Genomic DNA, 20543 nt, shown 5'->3' with positions numbered 1-20543 from the left:
AAAGGTTTCTGTACAAAGGGCCCCCAGGCTCCTCTTTCAGTCAGCCTCAAGAACCTCACGTTTTTAGCCAAAAAAGGAAATGACCCAGCTGCACGTAGCACTGGAACATCTGGATTTTATCCCTGTCATGAATGGGTCATGGCTACGCACGGCCCAGTGCCTGATTTACAGGAGGGGGAGGGTGATGTCATGCACAAACATCCCCCGAGACTCTCTGAGTGTGGGGCTAAAACAGTCATGAAAATATTGTTGAGTGCAGGGGGGGAGGGCTGGGCTGGGGCTGCCGCGCGAGGTGAGGTGGGAGCAGGGTAAATCGCTGGGAGCCCAGGACGGTACTGGGGGTGCAGAGAGAGCCCCCCCGTGTTAACCAAATGTGCCCGAGCCGCGCGGCCCGGTGGGAGCTGAGCCGCAGGGCTTGGGCAAGGATGGGCACAAGGACAGGGACGTGATGCCCCTTGGTGCCTGGAAGCAGCCTTGTGTCAGGCCCAGGGCACCAGAAGCAGCCCAGCTCAGCGGCGACGACGGCTGCTCGCTGCTGGCCGTGCAGCCGTGCCCGTGCTGGGCGCGTGCCGGCTGCGTGCTTGGAGACCGACACGGCTGCTCCTGGCTCGGGCTCGCCACGGGCAGCGGTTTCACTTCCCGGGGGTTTGTTCTCTTTCCAGTCAGATTTTCCCCGGAGGATAGCTGAGCCGCTGGCGTGCTGGGTACCGCCCGCGCGGCAGCGACGTGTGCCGGTGTCCCAGAGCCGCATGGCTGGGGTGTGAGCTCTGCCTGCGGCCGGGCGGGAGCGAAGGGCTCATTTCAGCTCCCAGCTGCCTGCCGGCGTTTGCCCCTTTTCCAGCTGTGGCTGCGCGCGGGTTCTGGCAGCGCGTTGGGTCGCTGTGCCGGCAATGCCCTGTCTGAGCTGCCCAAACCCAGCGTGGGCCTGCCGTGGCTGCTCTTGCGGCCCTCGAGGTGACCGGCCAGAAGGCTCGGACGGTGCCGGGTGAAGCTGGAGGCTCGGGCTCTGCCCCACGTCTCCAGGGCAGCCGCTGCAGTCCCAGGGCTGGTGGGAGAGCCGGTGTTACAGGGTGAACAGCTCTCCTTTGTCTCTGACCATAGGAGGTAGGGATGCGGTTAGAAGCAGGCTGAACCCTGCAGCCATCCTGTGAATGCTCCCCCAGGTCTTTTTTATTGTCCCTTTGTCCCCACCCTGCCAGGGCAGCGCCTAGTGAAGGTCCTGGGGAGGTGGGGAAGGAGTGGTAGCTCAGCTCACGTAGGTTTTCTCCCACCATCCCACCTTTCCCTTCAGGAAAACTGGGCGATGTCCCTCCCAGGTCTGTCCCGCAGCCCCGGGGCACAAAGGCTGCTGCTGCGGCGCAGGGCGCTGCAGGGGCTGCGCTGCTGCCCCGGGACAGGAGGGCACCTCCTGGAGCAAACCTTCTCCCAGGTGGGGTGAGGAGGAGGGAGCCCACGCCGGGGCTGGGCTTGTCCCACCTCCACCCTCCCGATGCCCGCAGCACAAAATAAAGAGGCCATGGGGCTGGATGGGGCGCTGCTGGATTTCAACTCCTTCCCTTTCCAGGGACGAAGTTTCATGCAAAGGGAAATGGAAGAACACTAAGTTCAGAATCTTATCTCTGTTTTTATTTTTAGACAGGCACTCATGAGGGAGAAATGACGTACTTTGGGGCAGCCTGTAGTGCAGGAGTGTAATTAAAGACAACATTCTTACCTTCAGTATCGCTCTCTCCTCGGTGAATTGGCTGTTCCCAGGGCAGGATCATGTTTATCTGCCATAATTAAGCCCAATTTTTTTTTTTTTTGGTTGTTGCTTTTGGCTTAAAGTAATTTATCATGCATGGTAGAAAAATACGAATAATTTATTTGTGAGTTAAAATTTAATTCCAGCTTTGCATTTGGCAAAGTGGGGGCAAAGCGCTGGCGCGATCTCTCCTTGGCGTTTAGGGCGGATCCGAAGAAGGCAATTAAAACCCAAGTGAAAGTGGAAGGTTGCAGCCACGGCTTCTGCGGGAGGACTTCCACCAGGATTGTGTCCCTCAAGCGCAGTCGTGTTGCTGGAAGCCCGTCGGGCAGCAGGAGCCGGCGCTTCGCAGGTACCAGGGGCAACGGCTCTGTCCCACGAGAGGCAGAGCAAGGGCTGCGTGCGACCAGACCGGACACGCTGGGTTCCCTCAGGCCTGTTCCAGCTCGGACTCTGACTCACGACGCTGAAACGCTGCTGGAGCCCGGCAGCCCCGCCGGCCACTGGCAGCCCACCCGCGTGGGGTTGGGAGGGTTTTCTCCCCCCCCGGGCGCGGGGGCTCGTACGCGGGCGGGTGCACGGTGCCGGCCACGGGCCAGCAGCTCTGCCTGGGCGGCTGTGACGAGCACGGGGAAGCTGAGTTTTTGCAAGAAGACAAGGCGGAGGCAGGCTTGCAGGTCGCTCAGAGTCACCACACGCCTCTGCCTCGGCTCTCAGCACCCAGTGCCGCCTGGGCCGGGCGCCCGTGCTGCCCACCCCGTCCCCGGGCGAGCCCTGAGGAGCAGTGCTCCCCAAAAGGTGGGCCTGCCACCCCGACACCGCACGCCTTCTGCTTCCAGACGGCTCCTGGAACGCGCAGGGTGATGTTCGCTTCGGCAAGCTCCCCGTAATTTTGCTAAGGGTAATTAAAACCGTGCCGCGTTCTAAGGACTCCTTCCTGTTCTCTCTGCCCTTGTTGCACGCGCTCTGCAGTAACGCTGCGGCAGGGAGGAAGAGCGCGTGCAGGCGGAGGCGCCACGGCTGTTTCGGACTGCGCGCAGTTGCGTTTGCGCGTGCGTAACGCTACGGCAAGCAGCCGTGCTAGCGGCGTTTGGGACAGGACTTTTGGGGCCCTATTTAGCTTTCCCCTCCTCCATTCCCTCTCTCCCACCCCCTGACACCAGCGCAGCCCCTTCCCACCCCTCAGCGTTGCCCCGAGGCTGCTGAGGTGCGAACGGCTTCACAAGCCTCTCCTGCTTTTAACTTTGCCTCCTTCACTTTGCTGCTGTCCCTTGAGAAAGGTCGTTGTGCCTCCGAGGCTGGGGTCAGCCCTGATCCCAAATCCGACTCGGGGCAGCCTGTGCCACCAAATATAGTCAGCGCCGGGGAGAGGCGCGGGCAGGCCCAGAGCGGCTTGGAAGGCGGCCGCCGCGAGGGCCCCGGCCTGCAGAACCCCCCCCGGGCGCTGCGCCCAGCGGAGCTGCGGTGCCAGGGTGCAGCCGCTGCCGCCCAGGGACAGGCAGGGCGCCCGGCAGGCAGGCAGGGTGGTGCGGCACCGCGGCTCTCCTGGGCACCAGGCTTTCCCTCCTCTCCCAGCAGCGACTGCCGCACGCCTGCCCCGGCTCTGTGTGCAGCCTGGCCCGGCTGCTCCGCATAAACCAGCATTTTCTTGGTGATCGCTAGCTATTTGGGAATAATTTACGCTAATGGCCTCATATAAAACGAAGCTGGACTGCCACGGCAACCCTTTCCTCTGCCGATAGCCGTTTGCAGGGGCCTTGTGTGCGCAGCCAGCCCCGTGCGCAGGGACCCAGCCCCGCTCCCGGCCACGGGGCTCTGCCTGCGCCTTGCTGGGGTCCCCTCTCCAGCCCCTTTGCTCTCCCACCGCCAGACTGGCGTCCCGTCCCGCAGAGAGGGCAGCTCCAGGGCCCAGCCCTGGGCCGGAGCGCGGGGGGCACCCGGGAGGCGAGGGGGCCACGGCTGCCAGCAGCCCCCTGCTCCCAGGCTCTCGCTGAGACGCCATCTCCCACTGTCCCGGGTGCGGCAGAGGAGCCCGGCGGTGGAGCGGGGTCACGGCCCGCGCACGCCCACCCGGATGGGGCCCTGGGGTCCCGGCCAGCGCGTCGCTGCGGCCTCAGCGCGAGGGGCACACGGTGTGCCACCGGGCCTGTGCCAGAGCAGGACATCGAGCCTGCTGATAACAGCATTGGTGGAAACGGTGGAAAAACGGGTGCCGGGGAGCTCTGCAAGCCCCTCCGTGGGCTCCCGTGCCCAGATTCCGTCCAGGTCGCGCTGCCGGCACCTTTGGTTTTCTGGCACTCACGCAGCGATCTGCCTGCCCCCGGCAACAGAACAACCAAACAGCGGCTGGTAGTCGGGGAGCTGAGGCCGCAGAAGAGCCCGGGAGCGGCTCCCGGGGGAACCCAGCTCCCCAGGCCCGCTCTGAGGCGGGCTGCGGGCCCAGCCCTGCCCCCCGACCCTGCCGCCATGGCTGCAGCGTGCCGGCTGGCTCCCGCCGCGGCCTCCGGCTCCCAAAGTTCCGCCCTTCCCGACACGCGGGGGAAGGCGCCCGGAGGAACCGGGAGGAGCCGGCCCGGTCCCGCCCGCCCCACGGGGACAGCCGGAACGTCCCCACCGAGCCGGAACCTCCGGGCCGGGCGCGGGCGAGGCCGGAACCTTCCGGTGGGACACAGGCCGGGCCGGAACCTTCCGGCGGGGCGCAGGCGGGACCGGAAGGGGAGAGCGGCGGCTTCCGGGCGGGCGGCGGAGGATGGAGACCATCCTGGAGCAGCAGCGGCGGTACCACGAGGAGCGGGAGCGGCTGATGGACGTGATGGTGAAGGAGATGCTCACCAAGAAGTCCACGGTGGGTCTGGGGCCGCGGGGAGGGGGGGCGGCCGCGGCCCGCGCTCCCCCCGCTCCTCTCCCCGCTCCTCTCCCCGCTCCTCTCCCCGCTCCTCTCCCCGCTCCTCTCCCCGCTCCCCCCGCTCCTCTCCCCGCTCCCCCCGCTCCTCTCCCCGCTCCCCCCGCTCCTCTCCCCGCTCCTCTCCCCGCTCCTCTCCCCGCTCCTCTCCCCGCTCCTCTCCCCGCTCCTCTCCCCGCTCCTCTCCCCGCTCCCCCCGCTCCTCTCCCCGCTCCCCCCGCTCCTCTCCCCGCTCCCCCCGCTCCTCTCCCCGCTCACCCCGCTCCTCTCCCCGCTCACCCCGCTCCTCTCCCCGCTCACCCCGCTCCTCTCCCCGCAGCTCCGCGACCAGATCAACTCGGACCACCGGACGCGGGCCATGCAGGACGTGAGTGCGCCGGGGCCGCGGGCGGGCGGCCCCCGCAGGCTGGGGTGGGCCCCGGGGGCAGCGCGGGGCAGGCCGGGCCTCGGCCCGGCAGCGGGGCCGGTACCCGGTAACGCGCGCTGCGCGTCTGAGGCTTTGTTTCGTTTCGCAGAGGTACATGGAAGTGAGCGGCAACCTGAGAGACTTGTATGACGACAAGGACGGGTAAGTGCTTGAACAGAGACCTGAGCGTCTGCTGAGTGAGGTTTGCAGAGGAAGAGCCCGGGGGCTCCTTCGACTCATTTGTAAATACGTGAGAATTAATGCTGGTACGTGAGACCAGGAACCAAGTTTTGGAGACTAAACCTGCTAGAGCAGCACCCAGATCGCCCTGGCTGTGTACGTGCTGGATATCCGCCTTTTGTTACGTTCCTGGTTTAAGTTATGGGGAGAGAGTTGCCCTGGAGGTTTGTAAGGTACCGCCTGTTCAGTGGGAGACGGGACCCTGAGCCTCAGGCTGGGCGCCTGCAGAGTGAGATGTGCGGTGCTGTTCTGAGAGGTTGCAGTCAGTCTTACTGGAGCTTTCTGTGAGCAAAATGCAGCACTAGGTCTGGAAAAAAGGTTACATCAGTGGCAACGTGTTTTCCTTTACATTTGTAATCTTTCTTTTTTCACGAACTCGCAGCTTACGGAAAGAAGAGCTCAGCGCCATTTCAGGGCCAAATGAGTTTGCAGAATTCTACAACAGACTGAAACAAATTAAGGAATTTCACCGGAAGCACCCCAATGAGGTAAGTAGTTATCTACTTGATAAGAGCAGGTCACTTGTGCTGCGTTGGACCTCATCCCTACGATAAACAGACTTTTTTTTTCCGGTTTGGTTGCCTTAATATACAAGTACTGAGTACAGTAAGGCCGGGCAGAGGCAGTGTAGGCTCCTGGGAGAGCGGTGTGAGCAGAAGACACCAAGTGCCAACCGTGTCCCCTGTGTGCTAGCTCAGGAACGTTCTCCTGCCGCGTGCTGCTGAAGTCAGACTTCTTTCGTTGTGCAGAAGTGGTGCTGGAGAAATGCTTTGGCTACCTTAGCAGCTTTATGGTGTGCAGCCTGTTGTGGTTTTATATTAATTATCCTGGGACATCAGCCGAAGTAGTAATTTTTTCTGTCACTTCTGTCTGTTCTTGAAGATCTGCGTTCCGATGTCAGTGGAGTTTGAGGAACTGTTGAAGGCCAGAGATAACCCGAGTGAAGAAGCTCAAAGTAAGTTTGTAGTTTTTTCTCTTGAGGCCAGTTGAAGTGAAAATACGGTGCTTGCTTGAGAGGCGTGACTTAATAGATTTTTGATCTGTTTTGCATGTTTCAAAGTGCCACCTCCCTTTTACTAAATGGCTTCTGAAAGTTGCTCTTTTGCCATTTAAATTCTTCTGAACTGCAGCCCCCGGGAATATTCCGCAGTAGCGGTGCTCCTCTTGGGGAGTGAGTGTCAGGTGTCCGATCAAGGAGCGTCCCGCTCGCACTGTAAACATCTTCCTTAGGCATAAATTAGTCCAGAGTTCATCCTTTTGAAGTTCTACAGCATAGGTATAACAAATCGGGAAGGTGAAGCTCACAGTAAAGCTCTTTGTGATCTTTGCTTCAGATCTGGTGGAGTTCACAGATGAGGAAGGGTACGGGCGATACTTAGACCTGCATGATTGTTATCTCAAGTACATTAATCTGAAATCGTCCGAGGTAAGTGGCTGCATGTGTCTGGGCAGCTTCAGCGCTTAAGGCTGCGGGGTTTTTCTTTGCTCGGTTCGTGGTTATTTGGGTTTGTTTTGAGCAAGCTGATTTCCAAACAGCTATTTCAAAGTCACTTTGTTGCACGTACAGCTTGCCAGCACCTGGATTTTGAATGCTGCTTCGTGACTCTTCTCTTTTGTTCTCTTCAGTTGGTGTCTCTCTGTCGTTAATGTAACGAAGGCCTTGTCAAAAGCCACTGTTTGCTGCTGCCAAGCACTGCTCAGTGTCTAAGGCACAGAGAGCCCCAGGCCTCCGCAGCCCCTAACAATGGCACCAATGGCACCAGCTGGTGCTTTTCTCCTGGTCTGGTAACTGGAAACTGGGTGTTAATTGGGCCGCCTGGGGATCAATTCTGACTCAAACTCTTTCATTCTTAGAAATTGGATTATATTACTTACTTATCCACCTTCGACCAACTCTTCGATATTCCCAAGGAGAGAAAAAATGCTGAATATAAGAGGTGAGCCTTTTTGCCTACCTGCGTCTTTTGTGACACTTGATGAGAAGGAATTTGCTTCTTAAATGTACAGCTGCTAAGAATATAATTAACAGTGAAAGTTACCCATGGAATTGGGTCGCTCAGCTACACTAACTCAGTCTGAGCCCTGAGAAAACATGCAGCGCAGCAAAAATGTGGAAGGACCTTACTTTATCCTTGCAACTGCTGCTTCTAGAAATTGTGTGTCGAAAACTGTCGTAAGCTTGATGACTTCCATTTGGAGTACACTTGGGCAATTAGGTTCCAAAGATGTTATTAAAGAAATATGTTAGAGGTTGGTACTGAGTGACCTGTGCTGGTGATTACTCTGCCAGGTACCTTGAAATGCTTCTTGAGTACCTACAGGAATACACGGATCGAGTGAAACCGTTACTGGACCAGAATGAACTTTTTGGGAAAATCCAGACTGAGTTTGAGAAGAAGTGGGAAAATGGAACATTCCCTGGCTGGCCGGTGAGCAGTCGTTAAGCCCACGGGAACACTTCTGTGTTGGTGATAGGTTTTCTACGAGTCATTTGCCTAAAACCGTTTCTGAGGTTCAGTCTAACAGCAAAGCGTGTAGTTCTGGATCACAATGATGCACTTAATACCGGCTTAAACTTGAAAACCAACGTAGCTGGTTTGAAGCGTACCTTTTTAAGGTTTGCCTGTTTTCTATCTCTTCTGTTGTTCCATAGCTCAGTTTAGTGAGAGAATTTTTCTCTGAAATGAGCTGCTCTTTTTGGGTTGGACTATTATACTGCATGAAGTGTTGTGAGATGTCACAAAGACCTTGCGTGTGGTTTTTCTTGGCAGAAAGAGACCAGCAGTGCGCTGACTCATGCTGGAGCCCACCTGGATCTATCGGCATTTTCTTCTTGGGAGGTATGTTTTCAGTGCTCTGCGCTTCGTGCTAAGTTTTGAGCAGGCGGAAGCGTAGTCATTTTGTTTCTCTTCATAATTTTACTTGCTGTGCTTTCGCCTCTGGCGCTGCGCTCTCTGATTATGCTGACAGCTTAATTTCTGCTATGGGGGAGATGTAACTTGAAAGATCTGGTTAGATTTGTTACATTCCTCATTTTTTCAGTGAGGACTGGTACACCCTTGACAGTCCTTTCTTGAAAGCTGTTTGTTGTTTATTTTTTCATGAGTTAGAATGGACATACATCCGTATTGCATTTGTTTAATAGCTTCTTTCTTACTGTGCTTTGCTTTAATTGAACAGGAATTGGCTTCCCTGGGACTGGACAGATTAAAATCAGCTTTACTGGCCCTGGGACTTAAATGTGGCGGGTAAGGTGCAGTTCCTTTTCAGGTTTTGAGGTCTTCCTGTCTTGCTTCCCCTTATGCAATACCTGTTTTGTCCTCTCTGTCGTACAATAATTACTTTAATGATGCTTGAAAGACAAAACATTGAGTACCGATCAGGGGATACTGTGATCTGTTGTTTTGAAAAGTGTCCTGTACTGGAGTCTCTTGTATAGAGAATTGGGCGTGAGGAATGAGGATGAGGAAATCTCATGAGCTCTTAAAAGCTGAATTTAGAGTTTTGTTGCATGAATTCAAATAGTTATCGGGAAATGTAAGACTGTGGTTTGGGCTCATCTCTTCCCTGCTTCTCCACAGGACTCTGGAAGAGCGTGCTCAGAGACTTTTTAGCACTAAAGGCAAATCTCTAGAAGCACTTGATCCTTCCTTGTTTGCCAAGAATCCAAAGACAAAAGGAAGCAAGAGGTGAGTTCCTACAGGTCATTGTCAGGTTGGTGGTGCTCTCTTCCCTTGGATGACAAGTATTCTACAGACATTACTCTTGTATAGTCATGGCGGAGAGAGTCTTAGGGTGTTAAAAGCTTTTCCTGTTGGACCAAATAGTCCTGAAGGAAATGGAAGATACCAGAGCTGAATGGTTTGTATGCAGTTTAGTTGACATGAGCTGTCTGGGACTTGTTTCTGGTTTTTTGTTGTATACAAGTCAAAGGTGTCTTTAGGAGATCGGTGTACGCATAATGTTTGTGGTTCTGGAATGGACTTAATAAAGTTTCCTTCTCTATTTCCAGAGACACTGAAAGAAATAAAGATCTTGCATTCCTGGAAGCTCAGATTTATGAGTATGTAGAAGTTCTTGGGGTAAGGATTTTATTTTGTCTTTGAGCTTTTTATTTCAGAGCTGTCAAATAGCAACTGGAAAGTCATCCACGTTTCTACGCAGTGCTTTCATAGACAGCATGTCCAGAGTTGTAATGTTCTAAAGTGCGTGTTAGCAGATAGCTTTTTCCATCAGTAAGTAGAATATGGTGGATTACATTTCTGTTGCCGTTAGCTGATTATTTGGCAGGCTTTTGTGAACAGGCATGTTCACATCCCAGACTCAGATACAGAGGCTACGTGTTCCCTGTAGCCTGTTTTGTCTCTTTCTTTTTCTTCTTTTCTTCTAGGTGACATATCAATGTAGGTAACTTCTATTTTGTGCCTGAATCACAGGGTATTGCAAACCTTTACTTGTTCTGCCATGATGCTTGCCTTAAGTTCTTGCTTCAGTTTGGGGTGATTGCTTCTAGCAGGATGGCTGTTGCTGTTAGCTTGTCACCTTGGAAGCGCTGATGGTAGTACAAGTCTTTCATTCTTTGCAAGTAGGAAATGTTGTACTAAAAACTTAAGTTGTTGGGCTAAGTAAAATGAGAGTTCTCTGTTTTGTGTTGGTCTTCCGTTCCCCTCCTTCTGTACACTGAGGAAGCGTTTTGTGCTGGAAGAGCTTGCCCTTGTTGCTGTTGTGGTGTTTGAACAATTCCTTCTCTTTTCTCACACTCTAGGAGCAGAGACACCTCACTCATGAGAATGTGCAGCGTAAGCAAGCACGAACAGGGGAGGAGAGGGAGGAGGAGGAGGAAGAACAGATCAGTGAGAGTGAGAGTGAAGATGAAGAAAATGAAATTATTTATAATCCTAAAAACCTGCCTCTTGGTTGGGATGGCAAGGTAACTGGGAGTGTCAGGTGTGGGGAAACGGGAGACGCCACTGACTCCACACTGCTCCTCTGTTTGAACCTGCCTTGCTGTTTGGCCTAATCTTTGTTTCTCCTCGCTCACCAGCCAATCCCGTACTGGTTGTATAAATTACACGGATTAAACATCAACTACAATTGTGAGATTTGTGGTAACTATACCTACCGAGGGCCCAAAGCTTTTCAGCGTCACTTTGCAGTAAGTAACCTTTTACTCCAAACACGTCAGTGCTATGTTCAGATACGCTTTATAGTAAGTAATTAGGAAATCACCGGTACTCCGGTGTGCCGCTCGGTGTACCCGAGTGCCACTTCACTTCTGAAATGTGGGTCTGAGCTGATGCTGCAGGGCCATGCGATTGGAGCTGTGAATTACGTAGGGCATGCTGAGGTCTCTTCTGCCAATTTCTGTACAGTCCCTTCTTGTTTGAGCTCTTAATTCCAGTGTCCAGGTCTGACTGGTGCAGAGTGCCTGTTGACTGCCAGTGTAGTCTTGCTGCCTAAAATACAGAAAAAATAATTTTATAGAATTCTTTTAGGACTTGTAGATTTGTATTTTGATGGTATTTGTTTCACCCTGTCCAGATTTTAGTATGTCTTTGATGCTGCAGATGAAATGGCGTGTTCTCTCATACACTGACCTCTTGCCCCCTCTCCCCAGGAGTGGCGACACGCTCACGGAATGAGGTGCCTGGGCATTCCCAACACTGCGCATTTCGCCAACGTCACACAGATCGAGGATGCAGTCTCATGTAAGTAGTGATGACGTTTCTTTGCATGGAGCAGGGTCACGTGGCGTAAGAACGCTCACGTTAGCTTTGGCTAAAAGTTTGTCTTACCCTATAACCAGAGACTCGTTTCTGGAAGGAGGGTAAGAAACATGGTGCATGGGGGATGATCCTTGGACCATCCCTCCCACCTCTCGAAAGGACAGTGGCTTTTTTTTTGTTGTTGTTTTGTTTTGTTGTTGGGTACCTGCAGGAGCAGGTGCTTGCTAAGATTGCCAGCCAAGCGTTCATTTGTTGCCGACTGTTTTGTCTGTGCTGCTTTCTGTATGAAATCTCAGCCAAGTGTGATGGGCTGCCATTTTTTCAGGCAGAATGTGTCTGCCATCATCCCACATAACTCGTACTTGATTGATGTTTGTCAACATCTTTAGGAGGACCCAGAAGAACCTTCAGAAATGGTAGAGCCTTTAGGCAGATTTTGAAAGCCTACAATACTTGGGAGTTACAGTGATAATCATTTAATGCGGCTAGTCTGTGCCGATGTTTTAGGAGGCTACCTCACGCAGAGGCTGTTTCTTGAATCTGTGCTACTTAGGTTAACAGATACAGGTCATGGTTCCTGGAGGTAAATTCATTCTTGCCTAGAAGAAACCAAACAGGTGAAGCCTTGATTTCCCAAACAAGCTCTTCTTACCTTCGGAGCTGTATCTCTGGAGTAGTTTTTTTGGACCTGTGTCCCCTCTGTCCCATCCTGAATGATCGCTTCAGAGCATTGTTTGCTTTAGTTCTTGTGCCTTTCAGTGAAGTGTACAGGGAAATGATAAATCTGTAATGGATATTAGATGCATTCCTGGACTGCTGAAGTGACAGTGTTTTAAAATAAAAAGCTTGTGTATGTTTTACTAGATCAAAAACTACTATCTCAAGGGAAATGGCATCAGATCCTGTATGACTTTGTATTTACAGTGTGGGCAAAGCTGAAACAACAGAAGGCTTCAGAGAGATGGCAGCCCGATACAGAGGTGAGACGTTCTAGAGGCTTTGGATGTCTCTAGTCCTGTGCACGTGGGAACCCCCCATGCATGACCTGTCTGGCTCTGTCAAAAGAATTTCTAAGAGAGCCCCCTGCGTGCTGGAGAGAGAAGCAGGAACCTGCACTGCTGGTTGCACAGCTCCTGTTAGTGGTGATGTATGAAAAGCACTTCTTGTCCTGTACTGGAAAGTAGTTCTGATGGGACAGACTCAGCCCGTTGTGTAGGAATCTTTTAATACACTGCTTTACAGTACCAACGTCGTCTTTGTTTTCTGAGAAGAAAGAGGAACTGCTGTGAGCAATGTGTTCGCTTATCCTAGTGCCTTTTCGTAAACTTACAGCTCAGAACATTTTTGAACAGCACGCAGGGTGGCTGTGGGAAATACAGCCTGTCGTACAGCTTGTCGTTATTCTGACTCTGGATAAGCTCTTCTCCTGGAGCGCGCTGTAGATCCCCTGCGTACCATCACGCAGAGAGGGTCGTGGCAGGGTGGTCCTGTTCAGCAGGCAGTGCTGGAGCTAAAACTCAAATGCTGTTGTACAACCCGAGTCAGGCTGTGTCCAGGTGTCTCTGAACTGTTCATTCCCTTCTAGGAGGAATACGAGGACTCCAGTGGGAATGTGGTGAATAAAAAGACCTATGAAGATCTGAAACGCCAAGGGCTGCTGTAGCTTTTCCCAAGTGGAGGATTTCACGTCTGAAAAGCAAGTGGAGAAGTGTCAGCAGCTCTGACTCTTCTTCAGTTTCTGGATTTTCTATGTGCATGAATATAGATTTCAAGGATACTTTATAGAATCGCTTTCTAGTAAGCCCCTTGTGAAAAGCCAACTTGTGACATTATTTTATATAAAAAACCACCCTGGAAAATAAACCAGTTTTAATTTAGGAAGTGCTGAGAAACCTGTCTCCTTTTGTGTGCTGGAAGGAAGAGATTTGATTACAGTATTTTTAAAATGGTTTTTACACAGTTTGAATTGTCAGAAACAATTGCTCCTCTCTTATTCCTGTTCTGATGGAAATTTTTATGATGAGGATTGACTTTCTGTAAAGCACGCGTGAACGTGGCATGCTGCCAACGAGTAGCGGTCCTGTACTGTACCTTGTGTAAGCATTTGGTTTTCTTTGTTCTCCTTTGCAATACAAATTTATTTGGCTTGCATTGCTGCTTTTACCTCAGGTCTGTCTCCCTGTGGAGCTTTGGCCACTGGGATTTTTTTCAGGGAATGAATAAGAAAGCTTGACTTAGGTTGGGCTGCGCGGGCAGTTTGTAGTTTCTCCAGCACTGTGGCAGTCCCTGTGTCCCCTCCAGCCCCTCGGGTGGAGTTCCGTTTTGGTATTGAGCTGGCTTGTGCGACATCTCTAGCCTCAAAAAAACCCTTCCTCTGTTGTTGCTGCGCAGGGCCGTTTGCATCTCCAGATGCCGTGGAGCAGCAGGTAACAAACGCTTCCCCTGGGTGCTGGTTTGTGCAGCCGGTGGTTGGCAGGGGTGGGGCTGGTTGCTGGCACCGGGGTGCGAGCCTGTGCGGCAGGTACCGCAGCTGCTGTCAGCGCTCGGAGGAACTCCACCGCTAGCCGCGGCCACAGGCGTTCGCTGGGCCTTCGGGGAGCAGACGGACAGGGTGAGTCAATGCGGTGGGCTCTTTCCTTTCCCTGCCCTGGGGGAAAGTTGTTCTTGGGATGAGGCTGCGTCTGGTGGGCGTTCGTTCCTGGGCTGGGCTGTGCTGGAGCGGCACCCTGCTCACTGAGGTTGTCTGAACCTGGCCTGGGTGGTGGCTGCCCTGGTTTGGAAGGTGAGAGAGATGCCAGCCTGCCTTGTCTCCTCTTCCACTCTGAATGAACAGCCTCAGTGGTCTCCACGCAAGGTGAGAAGCTGCGCAGACACCTCTTTGTAGTGGGGACCTGACAGCGGTGCCCAGGCTGGGCAGGTGGGAAATCTGTGTGAAAGGGATGTGCGTGCCACCGTCCTGGGCTGGGGGGCTGCAGGGGGGGCTGCGGTGGTGGGTGGCAGGGAGGGGAGACGCGCGCAGAGATGGACAGGTGGGAAGGATGTGACTTCATTCAGAGTTAACCAGAAATATTTGAGCGTTGGCAGTGCAACAGCTCTTTATGATCCAGAGCGGTTCCACCTCTCGCTAGGGAAAGCTACTTCAGCTGTAAATGTTCCTGTTTATGTGCCAGAACTAATAGGCCTGTGTTTCGTTCTTCGCCGGGTCCTGAGGGCCTGTTGCGTAGGCAGCTCTGGGAACGGGCATTTTTCACGCCAGACTTTGTCCATCCACAGCAGGAACTGCTATGGAGGGTCTCTTGCTGCCCTGAGGGCTGGTGGGCTTGGATCCTCCCGTGATGGGTGCTGCTGCCGGTGGGTCACATCTTCCTTTGCAACCGCATCAGCAAACTGCTGCGTGGTGCCAAGCGCCATCCGTAACTACCCTCTCTTCCTGCTCCTGGCAGCTGCCTGCCGCTCCGCGTATTGCCTGCGAGCGCCGGTGGAGGGGTTACCACACCAACGGGAGCAGGTGGCTCCCGGGGGGCTCCTGCTCGCCAGCAGCCGTGGTGCCCCTGGGCACCGGCAGTGGCAGGCGGCTGCGGCAGCCTCGGTGGTTTTGGAGAACCTCTCGGGAAAGAGCGACTGTGGATGTCCTGGGGCTGAGCCCCGCTCCTGCGAGCACGCGGCCGCACGCAGCGCTGCGCTGCGGCTCTGGGGCTCGCGCTGGAGGTAGAGCGCAGCCCTGTACCGGGGGTCTGCCCTGCACCTCTCTGGGGGCAGCTCCCTGCACCCTCCGGCAGCCGACCGCGGTGCTCAGCACCAACGCAGGCAGGAGCTGGGCAAGCCCCTGGCTTTAATTTAGCCTTCTCTCCCCAAAGGTGCCTGCAGCCGGTGTCCTGGGGGTGCTCTGGGCCTCCTGCCCCTGAGGACAGCCCATGGTCCCGCTCAGCGATGCGGCTGCACCCTGCCCTGCGCGGGGTGCAGGGCACAAGAGCTGGAGCTTGTGCTGGGCTGAGCCGCAGGGGAGAGGCAAGCGCCGCTGCTGGGGCGCATGGCGGTGCTGGCCGGCACCGTGCTGCTGGCTCGGGGGTTTCAGTCTGGGGTAGGCAGCTCCCAGGCCCCTCTGTGCTTGTTCGCCTGCCTCCTGCTGAGGCTGAAAGGGCCTGGCTGTTGCTTCCTAAAGCCCAGGCAAGCACAGTGACAAGGGTGCTGGATTATTTGGATATTTATGTTAGATGATTTGAGTTGAGATGACCTGGACGGCAGTTTTCAGCATGTCCTGCCACTACAGGGAACAAAAATGCAGTGCTGAACAACCTGGATTTATCTGGTGTCCCATGGTGTCCAGATTAAAGGCTGTAGAATTTCCTAAGAGAAAGGTTTCTTCCAAAAAAAAAAAAACTTCAACAGGAAAAGTCTCTCTTATGTAACTTATCCTGGTATTGTTTCTGCCACCTCATCCCGAGCTGCGCGCCAGGCAGACTTGGGGTGCATGTGCTGCTGTGACTGTGGCAGTGACCGCTGCACCATCCCCTCCTGCCCAGCTCTGACCGTGTCCCCTCCTGCCAGGTCCCGGGTGAGGTTGCCGGTGGACGAAGATGGCAGGTTGCCGATGGCTCGTCCCCTCCGTTCAAGGTAACGGGGGCTCTGCTGCAGCGTGGAGAGCGGTGCCTGTCCCAGTCCCAGCTGTCAGAGGCCGTGCACGACTCTCCCTGGGGCGAGGGGTGGCTGCTGGTCGCCCAGGGCTCTGGGCAGGTGGAGGGGGTCTTTCTGCAGCAGCGCTGGTCCCCTGTGGCCAGCACGGGTCCCTGACCCCAGGTGCATCTGTGGGGTTCCCCGTGACCTCCCCAGGGGGAATTGCTCCAGGGAGGCTGCTGGGGGCTGGATTTGGGGTTTCAAGGACGAGCTGCCTGTGCTGCTGGGGAGGCTCTTTGCGCTGTGGGTAAAGCGGGCAGCAGATGTGGTGGTCTCAGGCGTCCCCCTTCCATTCCAGGCCTGCTGCTCTGCATCTTGGCTCTGCACCTCTGCGTCCAGGACCCTCTTGCCACAGCAGGTGAGTTCTGCGTGCCAAGGGAGACCTGGGGGTCCTGCGGGGAGCTGGGGCAAAGGCAGTGTGGTGCAACAGGGGCTTTGTCCCTCTAGAAAGGGAGGGGAGAAGCTGCTGTGACATCTGTCCATAGTGCTGCTGCGGTAGTCTTTTGTCTCTGACCTGCTTGTCAGGCTGCCTGGACCTTCTTTGGGTCATCCTGTCATCTCCTGCCATCCACGTCCCAACCACAGTGGGACTGATGCTTCCCACAGATGCCTTTGGACTGTGCAGAGGCTCGGGAGGGGATGCAGGGCTGGCTGAGTGCAAGGTCAGTGTTTCCTTCACCAAGTGGGAATTTTTTTGTCTTCCAGAGCACAACGCGACTGCCAATGCCTCGGTGGCCGCCAATGCCTCGGTGGCCGCCAATGCCTCGGTGGCCGCCAATGCCTCGGTGGCCGCCAACGCCTCGGTGGCCGCCAACGCCTCGGTGGCCGCCAACGCCTCAGTGGCTGCCAACGCCTCCGTGAACAGTACGGAAGTAACATCGGTAAGGGAAAGGAAGGGAAGGAAAGGGAGCTGGTGGCTGGGCCGTTACAGCCCCACGGACAGGACCTCTAGCCCGACCGGTCTCTTGCGAGAGCCAGGAGGCCCATGAGAGCATCTCCTGGGGTGGAGTTGGGAGCACCTCGGGGACGGCAGGCAGGGGTGCAGGGGCAGCCCCTCCAGACAGCGAGGGTGTGGTTGGGGACAGCAGCGCGGTGCCATGCAAGGAGGCCTTGCTGCGTGGTGACACCGTGGTGTGTTCTCTCTGCAGCTCACCTGCCAGAGCTTTCAGTGCTCTGGGGAGAGGTGTTACCAGGATGAAGCCCATGCCAACGAAACGGTGACCTGCCATAACGAGACTTTCTGCGAGGTACGGCGCTCGCTGAGACAGAGGCGCGGGGGGGCTGTGATAGGGAAAGTCTGTTTTTCCTTTCTTTGAATCGGGAATCCACGGGACTCTTAAGTCTGTGTCAATCTCCTGTTTCCCTTCTCTCTGTTGCAGTCTGTCAGTAATTTTTGCTCCTTCGTAATGGCATCTCTTCACACTCCTACCATTATTTCCCTTTGGCTCTGCTATTGCAGCTTTACCGTTTCTCCAGCGCAAACTACACAGCCAGGTGCAGCAGTGCATGCGGCACGCCGATGTGCAGGACCAACAGCAGCGTGAGCACGCAGCACTGCGCCCTGGACTGCTGCAACTCCTCGCTCTGCCTGCAGCTCAATGCCAGCTCCTACGGTAACTGCCTGCAGTGTCGCCGGCGGCGGTCTGAAGTTAATCCTGCAGCACAGGAGGGAGACGGGTGGGCAAAACCCCGTGGCAGAGGGGTAGCCGTGGCTGTGTCACCATGCCTCCTCTGCCCTGGGGCTTGTTTGGAGCTGGGGTGAGGGGAAGGGGTGCCCCAGCAGCTCTGGCTGCAGCATGAGCCGTGCTCATGAATCTGTCCCGTGTGCGGCTGTGGAGGGGCTTTGTGCTGGGCGCAGCCTCACTGGGGTCCTTGTGTGTCTGCAGGTGACCTGCCACCCACCACCGTGCCGCCTACGACCACCACCACCACCCGAGCTCCCCCTCGAAACGTAGGTACCGGCTGGGCAGACGCTGCTGCAGCCGCGGGCTCTCCTGGGGGCTGTGTCCTCCGGGATGGCTGAGCTCCCACCTGAGCGGGGGAGAGGGAAAGGTGCCTCCTGCGCCTGCTTTACAGGGTCAAAAGCTGCCTCTGGAAGGGGAACAAATCCTTGATGAGCTCTGAAAGCAAAGAGTCCACAAGGAGCCCTGTCAAACAGGCCTTTTCCTGAGCCCAGCCCTTAGGCTGGTTCAAGCAGTTTGAACCGAGTGCGTGGTGAGCCTTCCTCGCCGGCGCGGGGGTCGGTGGGGCACTGCAGCCTTTCTCCTCAGCCTACGAGGAGGGGAAGGCGCTTATCTCTGCAGAGCCCCGTTTAAGAGGAAGGAAAAGGAGGTTTGCAACTTGTTTGCTAGGCTGCTGTTTCACTCAAGTTGCCTGCAGTGTCAGACGGGGCGCTGTTAGGCTGTTATCTCTTGGTATCTGAAATGCCTGGGACAGCACTGGCCAAATACCGAAAACAGAGGGGGATTTAGAAAGGAGCCCTCAGGAAAGAAGGGCTGTCTGAAGTTCAGTTCTTGTCCTGGGAGCCCTGCTCTCCGGACTGAAGACTATACAGTGTCTCCTCTGGCCCTCTCTTGTAGGGAAAAGTGTGTGCGGCATTCTCCTGTCACGGGGACGGATGTTTCAAAGGCAAGAAGACTGTTGCTAGATGCATTGTTGGGCATGACTTCTGTGAGGTATGGCCTTGGGGCTAAAAAGCGGGACAGCATGTGAGCTGGGATGTGCCCAGGGGCCTGGGTGCGTCCCTGTGATGTCGACACTAAAGGCTTGGCAGGACCCCCAGGCTAATGTCTGTCTCCTCCTTCCAGATGAAGAAGACGGGCTTGAATTACGTGGCGGGATGCAGCAGAGCCTGCAAGGCTGCCAAACCAGTCTGTGCTGGTGGGATGAAGGCTGCCTGTTACCAGGAGTGCTGCCCAGCTACCCTGAAGGCCAGCTGTTTGAAACTGGATGGCAAAGTTCACGTCAATAGCGCTGGGCAGGTGACCCCGACCCTGCTCTTGAAGCTCCTGGTGTGTGGGGTGGTTCTGCTCCTGAATTATGGGGTCTCAGCTTCCCTCTGGGGGTAAGCAGCAGTCCGGGTGCTCCGCAGCCTGCCCTCCTGCAGCGGAGCTCCGCAGTGCTCGTTAGGATCCCTGTCGCTCTCTGGCTTCAGCCAAGGCTGCTCTTGAACGCCCTCCGTCACGTCCCCGTCCCAGGAACAAGGTGGCCCAGTTGCAGGCAGCTGCTTGCCCCCCTGTGTAGGTGCCTCGAGCCCACGGGGCGACCCCAGGCCTCTGAGCGAAACACGGTGGCTGTGTGGCTGCTGGCGGGCTCCGCTCTCCGTTTTTGTTGTCCTGTAGCACAATGTTCCTGCGCGCTCTGCTTCGAGAAGAGGAAAACTTTCCCCTGGGGGCTGCTCGTGCAGCACGGTGGCACACAACTGCCGCTCTTGCACAGCTAGCACAGGGCCACCACTGCTGCTTCTCTGGCCGGCCCTCCGTGTCTGCTCGGGGGCAGCTACCCTTGCTTAGAGTTGGCTACGCGTGGCTGGGTAGCTGCCCTGCATAGGACCCTGCTGCTGAGCCCAAATCCCACGTCCCATTCCGAAGCTCCACTCTAAATCTTGCACGTTCCTGGAACTGGTGAGTCTTGGGTCCTGTTTGGTGTCTTACATTTCAGTGAATTTTAAATCCTTATAATCGAGATTCCCCCAGCGTATCCAGAGCAAGAGCACTCAATTGATGCACTAAGGAAGCTGCCAAGAGGTGTTCTTCCCTGCCCTCCCAAAAACCTGTAGGCTGTGGGACTTGCAAGCTAATGATGGCTTCTGAGAGCTGCTGCAGCGCGTGCCTCTGTGCTGCTGGGACTGCAGATGCTGGCCTGAGCGACCTCAGGAGCAGGAATAAGAGGGTGTTAAGCCTGCTTAAAAACCAGAAAATTCTGCCTTGGCTGAAAGCACAGGGTCTGCTCTAGTTAATAATCTGCTTGCAGCTTTTGTGGGGCCCCTCTTGTTAGTTTGAAACTGCTCTGGTGTTGACGTATTTCTTGACCAGGTAGGCAAAATTAGCAGTTCTATCTTTCATCTCCAGTTCTCAGGCAGGAAAATGGGATTGATCTAACAGTGTCTCATGTTTTAGATGACCCTGTATCACACCTGTGATTCTCTACTGCTAAAGGTAGAGCAGAGAGGTGAGCATCAGCCTGTAACGTGAACCCCCTGGCGCTCCCCCCAGCCTGTTCTTGCATCACACGCAGCCGACGCGCAGCTTCTCTAGCAGAATTCACCAGTGTTGACATGCTGATGTTCATGCACACACTCCCCTGTCCTCTGTCACTGCTGTCTCCTTAAAGAAAAGATTGCAAAAATAGAAAAATTTGTGTGTTAATCTCCCGGGGGATGTTTTGAGTGTGCCTGAACGCGACATGACCCATAGGAAGGGGAGGGAGAGCCCGGGGCACTGGTCTGAGGAGCTGCCTGGCCTGCAGCAGCCTCGCGCTTTTGCCAGCACAGGGGCTTCGCTCCGCCAGCCCCCGCCAGGTGCTGCGGGCGCAGGAGCTGCCGTGCAGCGGACGTGGGACTGGATGAGGAAAGCCTGACTGACCCCACAGCCGCCCCCTTCCACGTCGCAGGGCAGCCTCCACCAGCCTGCCGTTCTGGTGCATCCAAACCGCGGCACGGGGGCTCGGGGCGTGTTTTTGTTTCACAATGGCAGCGTATCCACAGCAAGCGAAAACAAGATGAAACCCAGGGTTTTTCTGCCTCACAAACACCATCCGGCACCGCGTTTCTTGTAAGCAGAGAGGTTCAGCGTTCACAGCAGACGTTTCGGGCTGTTCTCCTTTCGTTTCCGTTCTGCGTGGCCGCTGGAG

At 55.4% G+C, this 20543-nt stretch overlaps 2 protein-coding genes across 2 annotated transcripts; both read left to right on the top strand.

The window, feature by feature from the left end:
* The first annotated feature begins 4459 nt into the window (after positions 1-4459).
* On the top strand, positions 4460-12899 carry SF3A3 (splicing factor 3a subunit 3). Its single transcript, XM_086765064.1, has 17 exons — positions 4460-4589; positions 4966-5013; positions 5162-5214; positions 5675-5780; positions 6175-6247; positions 6627-6718; positions 7147-7229; positions 7583-7721; positions 8064-8132; positions 8473-8540; positions 8874-8981; positions 9305-9374; positions 10058-10222; positions 10337-10447; positions 10910-11000; positions 11943-11998; positions 12604-12899. The coding sequence occupies exons 1-17, from the start codon at positions 4494-4496 to the stop codon at positions 12679-12681; spliced, it is 1506 nt and encodes a 501-aa protein (XP_086621190.1). The 5' UTR covers positions 4460-4493; the 3' UTR covers positions 12682-12899.
* A 2018-nt stretch (positions 12900-14917) lies between these two features.
* Positions 14918-20066, top strand: LOC147598087 (uncharacterized). The gene is made up of 8 exons (XM_086765025.1): positions 14918-15632; positions 15991-16050; positions 16398-16573; positions 16841-16939; positions 17152-17305; positions 17579-17643; positions 18272-18367; positions 18500-20066. Exons 1-8 carry the CDS (start codon positions 15596-15598, stop codon positions 18758-18760), a joined length of 948 nt encoding a protein of 315 aa, XP_086621151.1. The 5' UTR covers positions 14918-15595; the 3' UTR covers positions 18761-20066.
* The last annotated feature ends 477 nt before the right edge of the window (positions 20067-20543 follow it).

This window comes from Chlamydotis macqueenii, chromosome 22, assembly GCF_036417535.1.
Source record: "Chlamydotis macqueenii isolate bChlMac1 chromosome 22, bChlMac1.mat, whole genome shotgun sequence".
Classification (NCBI taxonomy): domain Eukaryota; kingdom Metazoa; phylum Chordata; class Aves; order Otidiformes; family Otididae; genus Chlamydotis; species Chlamydotis macqueenii.
This window is presented reverse-complemented; position numbering and strand designations above follow the sequence as displayed.

What these genes read in the sequence shown, in the direction of transcription:
- SF3A3 (XM_086765064.1), top strand. Translation starts at nt 4,494, where the DNA reads ATGGAGACCATCCTGGAGCAGCAGCGGCGGTACCACGAGGAGCGGGAG. An exon ending in TTAATCTGAAATCGTCCGAG is followed by an intron (nt 6,719 to 7,146) that starts GTAAGTGGCTGC and finishes TTTCATTCTTAG; the next exon opens with AAATTGGATTATATTACTTA. An exon ending in AGTATGTAGAAGTTCTTGGG is followed by an intron (nt 9,375 to 10,057) that starts GTAAGGATTTTA and finishes CTCACACTCTAG; the next exon opens with GAGCAGAGACACCTCACTCA.
- LOC147598087 (XM_086765025.1), top strand. Translation starts at nt 15,596, where the DNA reads ATGGCAGGTTGCCGATGGCTCGTCCCCTCCGTTCAAG. An exon ending in GCTCAATGCCAGCTCCTACG is followed by an intron (nt 17,306 to 17,578) that starts GTAACTGCCTGC and finishes GTGTGTCTGCAG; the next exon opens with GTGACCTGCCACCCACCACC. An exon ending in TTGGGCATGACTTCTGTGAG is followed by an intron (nt 18,368 to 18,499) that starts GTATGGCCTTGG and finishes TCCTCCTTCCAG; the next exon opens with ATGAAGAAGACGGGCTTGAA.